At 36.1% G+C, this 15,061-nt stretch overlaps 1 protein-coding gene across 1 annotated transcript in view; it reads left to right on the forward strand.

The window, feature by feature from the left end:
- The window catches only part of AUH (AU RNA binding methylglutaconyl-CoA hydratase), a 103,857-nt gene that overhangs the window by 43,558 nt on the left and 45,238 nt on the right, over window positions 1-15,061 (forward strand). The window contains exons 5-6 of the mRNA XM_017742729.1: window positions 5,441-5,533; window positions 6,459-6,515. Coding sequence (XP_017598218.1) covers window positions 5,441-5,533; window positions 6,459-6,515 — 150 coding nt within the window. The remainder of the gene's footprint in view (window positions 1-5,440; window positions 5,534-6,458; window positions 6,516-15,061) is intronic.

Raw genomic sequence — 15,061 nt, forward strand, 5'->3', positions numbered from 1 at the left:
GGAAAGAAAGAGAATACTGCAGGTATTCTTCAGATTGATTGTAACAGCTGGCAATCTACAAATAGGTGATTCTCATACACTTCATTGTCACTTGAATAGTCTAAATCTCAAAATCTTTTGTCTAGCTCAGGAATAGTTTTTTTTTTTTCCTTTTATATGAGTATGTGGTACAGTTGCTTACAGAAAATATTACAGGTATACATTTATTGAGCAAGCAAGGAGGACACTCGTAGGAGGTTGGTCTTTTTGAATTTGATATATTCTGAATTAGTAATTTTTTTTCCTGGATGTTAAATATTTAAAGTTAACCAGTTTGGGCAAGTCCATGCAAGTTGACAGGAACACAAATCACAAAGTCTGGAATTCTGGATAACCGTATTATTCTTCCTCTGCCTGTTTCAGGAACTCACAGTAAGGGATCAGCATTTGTGATAGGCCTTCCTTTGAGTAATTGGACACCATCTAAAGAAAGTGGTTTTTTGCCTGTTATGTAAAATCTACTGTATGTAATATTTCATAAAAACAAGGCTACTTTCATATGTACTTTCAAATTGTTGCCATTATGGTTTTACTACATGTGTTCATTCTTCATACTTCCTTCTTCCTCGCTAACTGTGGAAAGTAGATTTTTCCTAGTTGATCAGGCCACTTATTTTTTGTCAATAATGAGAAACTGAGGTTGTGCAGGAATAGAAAAAGGCTGCTTGAGGGTTATGAAGAATGTGTCATATGCAATCCAGTTTCCACCCAGCAATTATGTAACATATCTGTAATGTTATAAGAACTTTTTTAATAAAGTAGTCAGAAGACTAAATAGTCATTTATGATTCAGGTCACTAGACTCCAGGCAATTTCTGCTTTCTATTTGGGGAATGTCGGTGTCCGCAATAATATGAATCAGCTTGTGTGGGTGTTAAGGCACACATCTGAGAAACTATTTAGTGGTCAAGTCCTTCAGACCAGGTGCCTGTATTCATATGCTGGCCTGTTGTTTGTCGTATCATGGTCTCTAAGCAGAAAGGAAATCCCTTGTTAGTCACCAGCAGTAGACATCATGTGGAAAGTCACTTGAGGATGAAATAACAATTACCTGCTTCAGAACAACTGTGATTCTTTGAAATTGCTTCCAACACATTACATGTGTTTTTGTATGCTTAATTGCAAAGTACTCCTCCTGTGACATTGTGTACTCATGGCAGAATTGTGGCAGAGTTTAGCTTACTCCATTCTACATCTTTCAGTAATGAAGATTCACAGGAGAGCAGGAGGTATCCCAAGACTACAAGATGCTGCTGGTCAGCCTAATCTAAAACTACATGTGACATGTCTGTTTACCCGGGATGTATTCCTGAAGTTGAGCTGAAGGTTCCCAGTTACTGCAGAGTAGGAAGCAGGTCCATTTCTTTATACTGCTGTATATTTCTATTTTCTCTGAGCTGTTTATGGGTTTAGTTTAGCTTTCTAATGTTACTAAGTTTATTTTCTCTTATTGAAGTTCTTCAGTTTACCTGTTGGTCACTCTACCTGTATCATGTCTTGAATGGCCTGTAAACATCCTTTTTTACAGGTTTTGTCAGCTTCTGTGCTAACAGATCATTCCTCAAACAACCTAATACATAAAATGTATTTTGTTCTGCTTGTTCACATTTGTCTTCTCTTCAGTTAGAAGTCTCTACTCCTGGGATCTCAAATGTAGGGATGTGTTTTTGTCTTATATGTGGCTCTGTTGCTGACATAACATAAACTGAATTGGACCCTTCTATTTCTTTACTGTACTTAGAACCTTACTTTTCTGTAATATAATTAAGCACTGATGTTACATTAGGAAGTGACTATTGGCGTTTGCTTAGGATGTCTTATATATGCAGAATAGGAGTGCATTTACAGAATAAGCAGCATGTTTCACATTAGATGTGTGAAGTAATACTTTCTGAATTCATTGTGTGAACTACCTTACTATTTTGTGTCCTTCATATTCCACACTGTGATGTACTAGGGTAACTCAGTGAAATTCTCTAACTAAGGTTTAATGCTGGTCATTACTTAGCCTTTTTAACTACTTCTAACAACATTAATCTCTCTATGTATGTGGTCAACTCTTGTCTCTGTGTTGTACTCGCTCATTTAATTTAGTTACTCTGTTTCTTTTACGTATATTAAATTCCTTTTTGATTTCACTATGCAGCTCATGATTGCACCCTGATAAACCAGTATCACATCTAGAATTTAGCATGTACTAATGAGTCGTAGTACAACAATTACCTGAAATTTATATCTTGTTATTTGAACTGTGGCTAAAATATGGAATGTCAAAGTATAGAGCCACTAGGCTTCTTGGCAAAGCTTTAAATATTTTTTTGTCACTCATACCAAACGAGCCTTGTCATGTAGAATCATTGTGGAGATTGACCTGTCTCTATGTGTAATTTATGGTTCCTAAAATTTGAGTGCATACAACTCAATTAAGTCTACAGGGCATTATTTGTCAAACATCATCTCTGTTTTTGTTATGGGCTCAACGGTTTTGGCATTTGTATATTAAAGTCATGCAGATAAATGTGATCAGGTGCCTCTTATGCTACAAAATACTTATACTCCAAGAAGCTTTACCCTTGTTAACAAGTTTTAGTAGCCTAGAAACTCAGTTAACAATCGCAAGTGATTACTAACTTTTTGCTTTGCTAGTTTTTCTGATGCTTCACACTAACATATTAAAATGATTAATTTCTTAAATTCATTTAATAGATACACACAAGGCCATTACAAGGAATTAGTATTTTGCCTTTCATTCATTGTCAACTCTTATGCCAGGTGATCCTTTCACATTAATATCCTTGGGAAGTGATGATTCTAACATACATTATGAAACTGCTTTTTCTCTCCTTGAATTATGAATTTTTATTATTTCATGATAGGAATGCTGCCTGTAATTCTTGAAACCAAGCTGTTTTGTAATACTCATTCTGTAACTTTCATTTCCGTGTGTAATAGTCTACTTGAATTGCACCATAGCTAATTCTGGAAGTTGCTTATCTTAGGAAAGTATTCTGCCTAGGACTACTGCAAAAGCCATGCAAATAGTGCTCAAGATACTGTTTGTTAGTCTCTGATAAATGGAACATTCATACAGGCAGTAACTGCTGGAAACTGCAGTTAACAATGACCTTGCCTTCGTGTTCAGGCAAACTGTTTTTTATTTACCAATGGCAAAGGCACATTTCTTTAAGAGAAAGGCTAGCTGTGTCAGCTAGCAAAATTGCAAGACTGTTTGGCAAATTGGTTGTGTTGACAGGGTTATAAGTTTCTGTCAGCAACCTGGCCCTGCTGGAAATGAGAGTTGCCTTTCCATATAATGAAGAAGTAAATAGAGAAAGAGCTGATTTTTCTACTATTCCTCAGTCTCCTATGCCTTCTGTGGCAGATGGCAGGTAAAATGGATACCTTGAGCTCTTTTAAGTCACTGAAAGAGCTCTTGCAAACAGTAATCAGTAGCCTCTTTTGAAACTGAAATTGATTCAGATAATCACTTTTAATCATGACCTAAAACAGCAACCTAGGGGCTTTGTTTTAAAGCATCTGTTAGAATCTTGAAAAGCATTGCTAAGTTTTTGTTCTTTTTTTAAAGACAATTGGATTTTCATTAGTTGTTAGTCATAAAAGCAGGTCAATTTGCAGATAAAATAACCTTTGTTTAATTATGTATTTTGTTACCCAGTGAGAGACTTCAGGCTTGTATAATAATTGTCATACTGATGTGCACCAATATTTAATTGATTCTTTTGTTAAATGAAGTTATCTGAACTGTATCTGTCAGGAAAAAGGTAAGCTAGGTAGCACAGTTTCTAAATTTAGAACTAGCTAGTTCACTAGGAAAAGTTGTAATTAATACATGAAATTAATAATTTTTTGTCATATTACCCATCTAGATTTTAAAAGGAAGTAAGTCTCTCACTTGCATTTATATGTTGAGAGAAGAGTTTTTTCTTTTCTATTTCTGGCTAAGACTGAATGAACTGGTCAATGAATTCAGTTAGTTGAAACATTAAAACAATGAAAATTTTTTTAACATCTGGAGAAAAAGCTGTTACTGTCAAGAGCTGTTTTAACATTTCAACAAGCTGTACGTCCAAGTGTCCAGCTGATGAATTGCTTTTGACTGTTTTTGAAACTTCAGTAGCAACAATGTACTACTGGAATACTGTTTAAGTATATTTTAAAATGGAAAGCTTGTGGTAACTCTTACATTAAATACAATTAACTCCATAATATACAAGTTTATTTCTAAAATGAAAATGCATTTTTCTATCAAACTTTGTGGTGAAGAGGGATGAAGAGAACTTGAATTTGCAGAAGCTGAAAAGCAGTGCTTTAGGCTGATTTTTTAAATGACTTTCCTGTGTCAGAACACTGATGATAAATTACATACAAACCATGCCATGGTTGCACAGGCCTCTGGAGCCGTGCTACCTGTCATGTGTGTTGGCAGCATGTGCATCTATTTGTCAAACTGAAGACTTTTCTGAGGAAGTATACTTACAGCTTTTACCGGCTAGGCTTGTAGTTCAATGCCTTAGAAAGCCTCGGGCAACCTAGAGAGGTAGCACGGGCAATCCAGCATTTCAGTAGCTCTAAAAGCAGCAAAATGGTAGCTGCAAATCTAATACCACCAGCAGAAGCAAAGAGGGAGAAATACAGCTCTTAGCTTGCCTAATTCCCGCAATTAGAAGCTTTCAAAGAAACAGAAGCACACAGATGTTTGCAGAAAGGGTGCAAAGCCAAAGAGGGCAGACCCCCCCTTGGTCCTCTCTTTTACTTGGAGAAGGGGAAAGGGGAGGACTGGGGGTGACCCGGGGTGACCGGCCAATCAGACACTGCTAAAGAGTTTGAGTTACATTTGGTTTTGCCTGCGCTTTGGAACAAAGGGGTTCAGCTTGGGGAGGGGGAGGGGAAGCTCAGAACAGGCAGCAACACTTTCCCACTTCTATTAAGCTGTTAACTGCTGCTTTGCAGGAGAAAAGGGGCAATAGTGGTGGCCACTATTGCCAGTGGTGGTCTAGAAATGTCAAGACACAGAGAGCTTCTAGTTGTGAATGCATCACAGGCACATCATACATACATACACCTCTATTTCATCTGGGACTGTTCGTATAAGGCTTTGTCTAGCTCTGATTCTCTGTGTTCTTGAAGTTCACTTTTCAGATTTATGTCGAAAGTTAGCAGAAGCCAGAGAAAGACACGCAAACCTATTCAGCCGCAGAGGGATAGGGAGAGTCATTTTTTTTGCCGAAGTGTTGCTGATCAATCAATCAGTTTTTAGTCACAGTTTATTTTATGAAACTTTATTCCCATAGTATGACTGTGCAATGAGCAAAATGTAATGAAATCACATTCCGGAGATGTTCTTTATGAGGTTGGTGTTAATTGGTACTTTCTTTTTCAGCTAATCTGCCTGTACCTACTATTGCTGCAATAGATGGAACTGCCTTAGGTGGTGGCCTAGAACTTGCGTTAGCCTGTGATATACGGGTGGCAGGTAGGTCTGAATCCTGCTGTGGAATATAGAATTATTAGTGTTGTACCTGGTTTGAGTAATCCATCTGTTGGCAACAGTCTTATAAAACTTACATTTTACTTGATATTGTTTATAACCCATTATTTTAAAGGACTTTAGTGGAAACCTGTCTAAGTACTTGCTAATGTTTCATTTAAAGCAACTTAACCCAGTTAGCTGGACTGGTTTTGTTAAATGTTTATTTGATTCTTCTGACCCTAATTTTATTAGTATTGCCTGAAGGGTTATGTAATTATTTTCATTTTTTTTTTGATTCTTGTGCATTTGAAGTACTCTAGATGGAGATATGATTTTATGTAAACAGGGTGCAGGGAAAGAACAAAAGTTTCTAGTGAATGTATTATTACGCAAGAAATTAAATTATAAAAGTGACAACAACTCTTGAAAAGAGGAACCTTGAGCTAATAAACTGTTAGAACTGTAAAAGAAGTTGATGGAAAGTAAATGGAAACTTGGTCCTGAGCAATTGCCAGTAACTTAGGATTTATAAAATTATTTGACCTTAGAGAATATGCTGTCACCTAAAGAATTCAAATAATCAGATACAGAATTCTACCCCATTCTAAGATGTTAAGCAATAACAGCCATTCTGTTTTAGTACTTTCCATTTGGAAGCAAGTCTCTGTTACTCACAGATTTGCTTACTTCCTACGTGAAAATTAATAAGGTACTGAATTTACCTTGATGGAAGTAGTTGGATCTTTTACTAAAAGCAGATCAGAATCTATTTGAAGTTTTTTAAATAAACAAATGCTTTAAAAAGTGATTTATGTAGTTTTGTGAAGAAAATTTAATTAGTAAACTTCAAGGTCATCATTACGTATTTTTCATTGGTTTTTTTTCCCTCTACATTAGAGTAAGAACTCCTTTGCATTCTGTTTTTTAGCCTCTTCTGCTAAAATGGGCCTAGTTGAAACAAAGTTGGCAATCATTCCAGGTGCAGGTATGAATGTTTTGCTTTTGCTACAACAGATAACTAAGTAACATATATACTTAGTATTAAATTTTGAATTTTTTATGGATTTCTGCCTATTTTTATATTTCTATTAAGAATTATAGCATGTTTTATGGCTTATTGCTTGTATTATTTACCAAAATTAATTTAAAAGTGTTTTTCTTATTTTCAGGGAGGGTCACCTGTATATTATATTTTTAAAAAAGTTTTCATTAACTAAGTCAACATTGAGGGATTCTGTAAATGGCATTTTATGCCTTGATCTGAAGGTGTAAATATAATTTTGCTAAGGGTCAGGCAAGGATAAAGGATTAACTGTCAGTGTACAAAACCAGTTATTTGAATTAAGATCCACTTTTATATGACATTTGGTACTTTAGGATTCAAATTCTGCTTTCAAGCTGCTTGTTTATTGGTTGTAAAGAGTTTAAGAACTGAAAGTGTAGCTGTGAAAAAATGTATTCTCTTGCCAAGATTTTTTGAGTCAAAAACTTCTTTTATGTTTGAAAGGTCAGTTGACCTGCTTTTCCTAGACTCAAGGTAAATGAAAGTTATGTAATAAATAATGTTCAAGGAGATGTTGCAAAACCTTTTGTTTTTATTTTATGTATAAATCATTGCTACCTTAGGTAAGTTTGCTGCTCTGGGAGAAGGGCAATAACTTGGAAAAAAGTGCATCCTTGTGATTTTTTGCTTTAATTTCTGAAAGTTCTAGGGAACTTCATACTGTTTCTTTTCTCCTGTTTTCTTTCTAATGGGTGGAACCTGTTTTGAAAGCACTATATCCAATTCTAATGGATACCACTGCAGGTCACATAGAAAAAACAGTAAAAACAATCATAATGGGAGTAGTGGTGAACTTTGTGTATAAAACTGTCCCATCCTGTGACCAATCTGGACAATTATTGTACAATTTCAACTGCTGTATTATTATGGTTATTGTTGAGATGTAATTTCAGTCAGTGCTTTCTGTGGTCAGAGCTACATTTTACATGAGGAAAACAGTTATGATTGATGCCTGGTTTCTTTTTAGTGGCAGATAAAGATAATAATGCAGATGATTTTAAAGATGTATTTACTTGTACTGGTGTTGTCATGAAATCATGTGCCTTGGCAATAAGTCCTAGTGAAGAAAAAGGCAGAAATTGGTGTTGTTTACCTTTGTCAGTTTTAACTCTTTGTTCTCCCATCCCCTCCTTTCCTAAGAAATTCTGTAGGACAGTATTGGAAACATACTCTGCAGTTCAAGAAATTCAGGTCAAGTTCTCCGTATATTCTCAGTATTCAATCTTTTGTCTCATTTCCTTGTCTTCAGTTAATTATAGATATTTCAAACTTGTGTGCTCTTACATTAAAATGCTAGTTAAGTGGCTCATTATAAGTTTCTTTCAGAATATTTTACTGCTATTCAAAGACTGAGGTTTGAAAAATCCTTTTTTTTTCGTCTCCTCTTAAAATAATTGTTCGGGTGCATGTCTTCAGCTCCTTGAAAATATGACAGATTTAATCTTGTTACACTGACTTTTCAATTTACAACAGTTTGGGGTACGTTCAGTGATGATTTTTTTCCCCTATTCCTATCAGCCTTTCTGACAACTATTTTTGTTGAATGTATTTGAGCTAATCACAACTTTTTCCTGATCAGCCTGTACTTGGACCAGTCCTGTTGAGCAGTGACAATGTTTCAGCCCTTTTTGCTTCTTGTCATCCAAATAGTAACTGATGATGTTTTTTGTCATCAGAAAGTGAAGAATGAGTGAAGGAATTTTGCATACATCATTTAAGTAGGGAAGACAGATGTACGCACTTGAACCATAGCTTCATGGGTTAATGGAGTATTTTCTGAGTTTTTTTGAAGCCACTCTGAGCCAAAACAGAACTGGGGAGTGGAGCTGAAGTGAGTGAGCTGTAGCTCTTAAGAGGCCTACAAAGATTTCTCATGCCATCTAGTACACCTGAAATCTGCTGACAAACTGAGTTGCTTCTTTGAACTATAACATGGCAAACCACTGTTTTTATTCTGCTCTGTCAGCTGCCAGGAGTATGTGATAAATGTAAAATTGTAACTTGGGTGATAATTAATGTGGGTGTTTGAGGCTTTATGAAAAACATATTTGTACTGTGAGGGTTTGCTTTTTTAAAACCCCAGAAAGTTATAATCAAAGAGCTGTGTTAGAAGAATGTTAGAATTTAATAGTATTAAAATATAGATCCAGGGTATATCAACTGTTAGGTTTTGGACCTTGTTGTATGTTATGGTTTATTCCATTCTTAATGAAATGTGGTTGTCAAAAGACCCAGTGAGATGCTGTCTATTGACCAAACAGTATTAACACAGATTCCCCAGGTGCAAGAAATTTTGCTTTTGAATATGCACAGATGTACGGCAACTGTCTAAAGGCTAAGTTTGAGCAGCAGTTAGTTGAGCTAACCAAAATGAATTGTTCCTTCTAAGTCTGCTGAGGGTCTTGACCAAGTAGGCATTTATAGAGTATGCTGTATTGTAGCAAGTTGAATCTCCTCAGAAAATTCATCCATGGCAGACAGCATATCAAGACCAAGCGGGGTGACAGCAGTGCCTCCTTTTATACAATAGCTGTGTTCACAGACCTGCTGTTCGCGTTGTGAGGGAGCAGGATTATTCTTCTGCATTTGGGAATCTAAACCCAGTTTTCTGCATTGTGGAAGAAGCTTAACTGCTAGAATGTGAACTAGGAAAAGTAGAAAATCTTTCTGGTTTTCCTCTTAAGTACATCCCACTTTCTAGTAAGGAAGTCAAGATTAAGAGAACTAGTGTAAATGTGCAACAGAGAGGAAAGCGTGGTAACTTAGTGATGGGAAAGTCACTTGAGTAGAAATATTACTGATGATTTTTGTTTTATAAGGTGAGTCTGCCAGTCATCATTGCACAAGTGGTCCTATGCCAACACGGAAAACGTGTCATAAAATCATTTAGGATGGAAAAGACCTTTCAGCTCATAAAGTCCAACAGTCAAGTAAGGACTGCCAAGTTCATCACTAAACCATGTCGCTAAGTGCCACATCTACATGTAACTCAACCACTTCCCTGGACAGCCTGTTCCAGTGCTTGACAACCCTTCCATGAAGAAATTTTTCCTGATATCCAGTGTAAACCTACCTTGGCACAACTTGAAGTATTTGTTACTTGGTAAAAGAGATTGACCCCAACCTCCTTTCAGGTGGTTGTAAGGAGCAATAACATCTCCCTTGAGCCTCATTTTCTCCAGGCTTAACAATCCCAGCTCCTTCAGCAGTTCCTCACAGGACTTGTGCTCCCTTTACTGGCTCTATTGCCCTTCTCTGGACATGCTCCAGCACTTTAATGTCTTTTTGTAGGGATCCAGAACTGGACACAGGATTCGAGGTGTGGCCTCACCAGTGCTGAGTACAGAGGAACAATCACTGCCCTGGTCCTGCTGGTCAGACTATTGCTGATACAGGCCAAGATGCCATTGGCCTCCTTAGCCACCTGGGCACAGCATGTTCAGCTGTTGTCAGCCAGCACCCCCAGGTCCTTTTCTGCTAGGCATCTTTCCAGCCACTCTGCCTTAAGCCTGAAGCATTGCATGGGGTTGTCTCCTAAGTATTTCTGCGTTTTTTATGGAGTTCCAGCAAAACACTCTGCTCAGTCAGGCTGGTCGTCTTTCCCACTGACTCTTCTTTTGCCACCGAGGGATGGTCTGCTCCTCTGCCTTTAGGATTTTCTTCTTGAAGAATGTCCAGCCTTCCTGAGAGCCTTGGCCCTTCTGGACTGCCTCCTAAAGGATTGTATCAACTAGTCTCCTAAACAAACAGAAGTCTGTCTTCTGGAAGTCTGAGGTGGCAGTTCTGCTGACCCCCTTCCTTACTGCTCTGAGAACCGAAAACTATCATTTCATGGTTGCCTGTACCCTAGATGGCTTCTGAGCATCACATCATCCTTCTGTTCACAAATAGCAGTAGGGCACCTGGCCTCTTGGCTCACTCACCAGCTCTGTCAGGAAATTATCTTCCACATAGTCCAGGAATCTCTTAGACTGTTTCTTTTTGCTGTGTTGTATTTCAGAGTGTGTATGGGTATGTTCATCCCCTCTCTTCTTCATGTTTCTTCACTGTGAACTTGGTGTCTGTTAGCCTGTTGTGGTATAATTTGTGGTTTACAGGGTAGAGGTTGCAAAAACAAACAGTCCCTAGAATTTTATTAAAAGTAGGTGGCCAGATGAAGGGAAAATTTTATTGGCCTCAGATGAAAAGGTTTCAGCATGAACTAACCTATTCTTGGGCATGAAAGAAAGCGCACAGGAGGGAGTTGTTGTGTATGCCTTAGCTGTGGATAATGTTTCAGTCAGAATACTCATCTCAGTGGACAGCAATGAGTTTGTATGAGACAGGATTTCATGAGAAACTAGACTTCATTAGCTTTGCAGTTTAAGGAGATGCTTGTTACCAGTCAGAATGACTTTTCTCAAAGCTATTCATTGCTAAAAGGAGTTACTACTTTTTGATCTCTTAGTTAAAAAGCTGTTTAAACAACTTATTTTCTGTGTAATCCTGTGTCTGTAAGGAACTCAAAATAATGTGGGAAGAGTCTTTTTACACAAGAAAATTGTGTTTGTTCTCTTTGTTTTGTTTCCCAAGCTGACATTAAAAAAAGTGCAAATATCTGTCACTAATTAAATGTAGTTCTTGATGTCTCTCAACTTGCAAAGGAAGTGTTTTTCAGTGACAACTTTCTCCTTAGCCAAAAATTTTTTTGGAGCATTTGTTTGTTGAAGTAGTTTGTTTTTCTGGTTTGTAACTTTTTAAAACTCTCTCACTTCATGGTGTAATTTGGTTGTTTATCTCTAGATTCTCACAATGGATGTCATATTAAGCCTGGAATTGATAGATGATACGTTGCTGGCAGATCTGCTTTTATTTGTTAGTATCATATATATATATACCACTCAGTATTAGATCTGTTGTGAGAACATAAAATGCTTGTAAACAATCTACATAAACTTTCTACTCTGTTAACAGAATGAGATATATTAGTTGCACACGGGTGAGTATTCTGTGATAGCAAGAAGTGGAAAAGACAGGGATAAATATAAAAGATAATTTGCATTTTCTTTATGCAATTTATTTCCACAAAAGATTTAGGTGTAAGGTAGAGGTATTGGTATACATAAACAATTACGCTTCCACCAAAAAAAAAAAATAGAACTCCATTGAAATTAATATGCTTGTGTAAGCAGGTAATTTAATTTTGCTAGATAAAAACTGTGTCTATTGGCCTGCATATAGGCCAATACGTGCAGGCTGCCACTCTTTTTTTGGTTTGTTTTGTTTATAAAGGCATTTTAATTAGCAAGGCTTTGTTAATTTCATCATCATTTTCCCTTTATTCTTCCATGCTCCTCCCAGAAATCCCACTACTTCATTACCAAACTGTTTTCCACTGTTTAATATTAAAATAAAAAGCAAGCGCATAAATCCTGGGATCATGCTTTCCTTGAGAGCATTCAGTTGAAAAGTATATTTTATGAAGAAGACTTCTAAAAAAAAGAAAGGAAACAAAAAGAAACTGTTAAGTCTCTAAGAAAGTCTTTGTATATAAGCTGTATATTCTTTCTACATCTAAAAGTTGCTTTGAGCTGTTTTTCCAAAGGTGAAGCTGAAGCTTCAAGATGTATGAGACTGGACTGGTTTTGTCTTTAAAATATAGAAAAAAATGGAGAGATTAAATTACAGCATTTCTGTGTTCTCCCCTTACTTTGGTAACAGTATTGTTTTGATGGTTTTTCTAGACTTAAATTGTATTTGAAGAAATTATAGTGCTTGGAGATAACAAGACTATAAAATAAGAGATAGGAACGCTGAAATATTAGGTTTTTTTTGCATAGGAAGAAAACCAGTGTAAGAATGAAAAGTGGATTTAGGTAATCATAGTGTATTTTCCTTATCTATGAAAGTATTAATTCTCTGCTTTTAAAAACATCGTCATGGTCTCTGTTGCAGTATTTGTTTTAAAACTGAAAAAAAATTTCTATTTTGGATGAGAAAGATGTCAAGGGAATTTCCAAATGTGAAAAACTCACACAGAATGTGTTCTTGTTAGCAGCAGTAGTTGTCCAATTCAGCCAAGTGTAAAGGTTAAATTGAACATCAGACATTTCAAGTTGAAATCCAATGCACATTACAATGGACTGCTAGGATATTCTTTAGAATTCTATATTTCAGTTTCACCGGTAATAGGAATAGCATTTGACAAATGCTGAAAAAGTTAAGAGTGTTACTGTTTGTGGTAGTGTCTGAAGTAGAACTTGAAAGCTTCTCCACATTTAGTGTGGTTTTCCTGCATATAGGTGCTTCTTGACAGTACATCATCACAGACATACTTGGAATGAAAAATCTGCTTATTTTCTATGACTTTATATATCCTACCTGGGTAATACTGTACCTTTCTTTTGCCCATCTTTATTCCTACCTTCACTAGCCTATTCTTTTCTCCGTCTTTAATTTTTTCATATAGTATCCCGAGGTTTTACATACACTCTTTTTTTTTTTAAATTACGTAAGGAAACCTATATAGGAGTCTTCTTAAATTTTTAAAGTTCGGCTCTTAGTCCTGTGACAATTGACTGACTGATTGGGAAAAAAACGTGAAGTGAAGAGTTAGGTCTGAGTCTGGGGATTTTTTTCAGTTAGCCTGTAATGTCTCTTGTGACTTCTATTACTTTTCCTATTTCTTTATCTCCATCCTGTGTCAGAGTTTTAATACTGTAAAGTGCACAAATTAAATACTAGTAGAAGACAGTTTTAAATAATCTCCTGAATCAGCATCTTCAGCATTTCATCAATACTGTGCCTTAAATTTTTTTACCGTGGAACAACCAAGAAGATGCATTTTCTTCTTCTTGACTTACAATTAAGAGAAGCTTTTAATTTTTTTTCACTGTGGTCCAATAGTGACTATTGAGCATTTAACAATTCTATTATGATCTGATAAATTAGTTACCCTAAATTAGTTACTCTAACAATATTTATCTATTTTTCTTCACTCATCTGAAGTCTCAATACCTCTAGTTGCAATTAATTTTTTTAATGTTTGTTTTGTGTGTTGTATTTAATAAATGGCCTGAAATACGAAATTGGTAATAGCATTGAAAACAGATGTCTTAACATCCATGTTTTCTTCAAAGTAATTAAACACAATATATAGAATATTTCTAGAGGGGCAGTAAATTTGTTCTGCTTCTGTAAGCTAAAGAGAATTGTGGTTCTTAGAGTTTCCTTTTCTCAAATAAAAACAAGCTGATATTCATCAAGTGACTCATTTTGTCCCTGGCTTTGGGATCAGTTGTAATGGTGATGTTGAGGTAAAACTGCAAAATTTCTTGCAATAGTAACACTGCAAAAGCTCCATACATAAAACTGATGTCTTGCAAATTTTATATACAAAATTATTTCATTTTTATAAATAGAATACTTCCCAAGTAGTAGCAGCATCCAACAAAAGAGATAATAGAGCTCCATGTCATCCGAACTATCCCCTGTATCTTCATGATACAGGTGTCTCCAATACTTAACTTTGCAGAGGGATCCTCAGAGCAACCTTTTCCCCTTGCTTGCTAGCCATAGAACAAATCCATATTAAGAACTCAGCCATTTCCAAATCCATATTAAAAACTCAACTAGTACTTCCTACAGAAAAAGGAGGTATCCAAGGCTATCATGTGTGTCCTAGATGACTGGAGTTGTTTAGAATAGTATTTGAAATGTCAAATTCAGTGTAAGAAATGGACCACTTCTGACATTCTGGTTTATTCTGCTAGCAGAGATTGCAGGACATTTCTTCCTGACCTAAATTTGGAGATGTCCTGTTTACAAAGCAGAATTAACAGTCAGGCATTTGAGAAATTTCAGTATCTTAAGTAGCAGCACTGCATGTGCAATATACTGTGTTTAGTTAAGGTTTGTCCCCTGATGCTGCAGAGGAAGAAGGAAGTAAAACAAGGACAAAAGAAAGCCCCAGAAGCCAAGGTGAGCATTAGAGGAAGTGCAAGAGCAGAGACGGGAAATTTTCTTGATCTTGGAATGCAAGGTATAGAAGTTCTGAGATCAGTATGATATTCCAATGGAGAAATCAAATCTTACCTTACCAATGATTGAATGTTCCTTAGATTTTTGTCATGTCTTGGGAGAATAAAACCATTGTTCTTTATATCAAGATTGAATTTTGGAATACTGTTTTTATTAAAAGTCATTGTTACAATGAATTGAACAATGTTATGAATTGCTTTTCTAATTATCATGGGTATATAAGAAAGCTTTTGTGAGTTGGAAAATCGTTTTGTGAGATTGATGGATTGCTCATTTTTGAATGACAGCCAGAAAAAATGAAAAAAATGCAACAAGTTGTTTGGTCTTCCATCCTCCTTAAATAATGTAGACTTAAGCCCCATTCAGGTACCATTTCAGTGAGCATGGGTTGTACTGTCACATTTGTATCTTTTCCAGACCATCTCGGTACTGTGGGGAACTGTGGAGTG

The sequence above is a fragment of the Corvus brachyrhynchos genome, unplaced genomic scaffold (assembly GCF_000691975.1).
Source record: "Corvus brachyrhynchos isolate BGI_N302 unplaced genomic scaffold, ASM69197v1 scaffold408, whole genome shotgun sequence".
NCBI lineage: Eukaryota > Metazoa > Chordata > Aves > Passeriformes > Corvidae > Corvus > Corvus brachyrhynchos.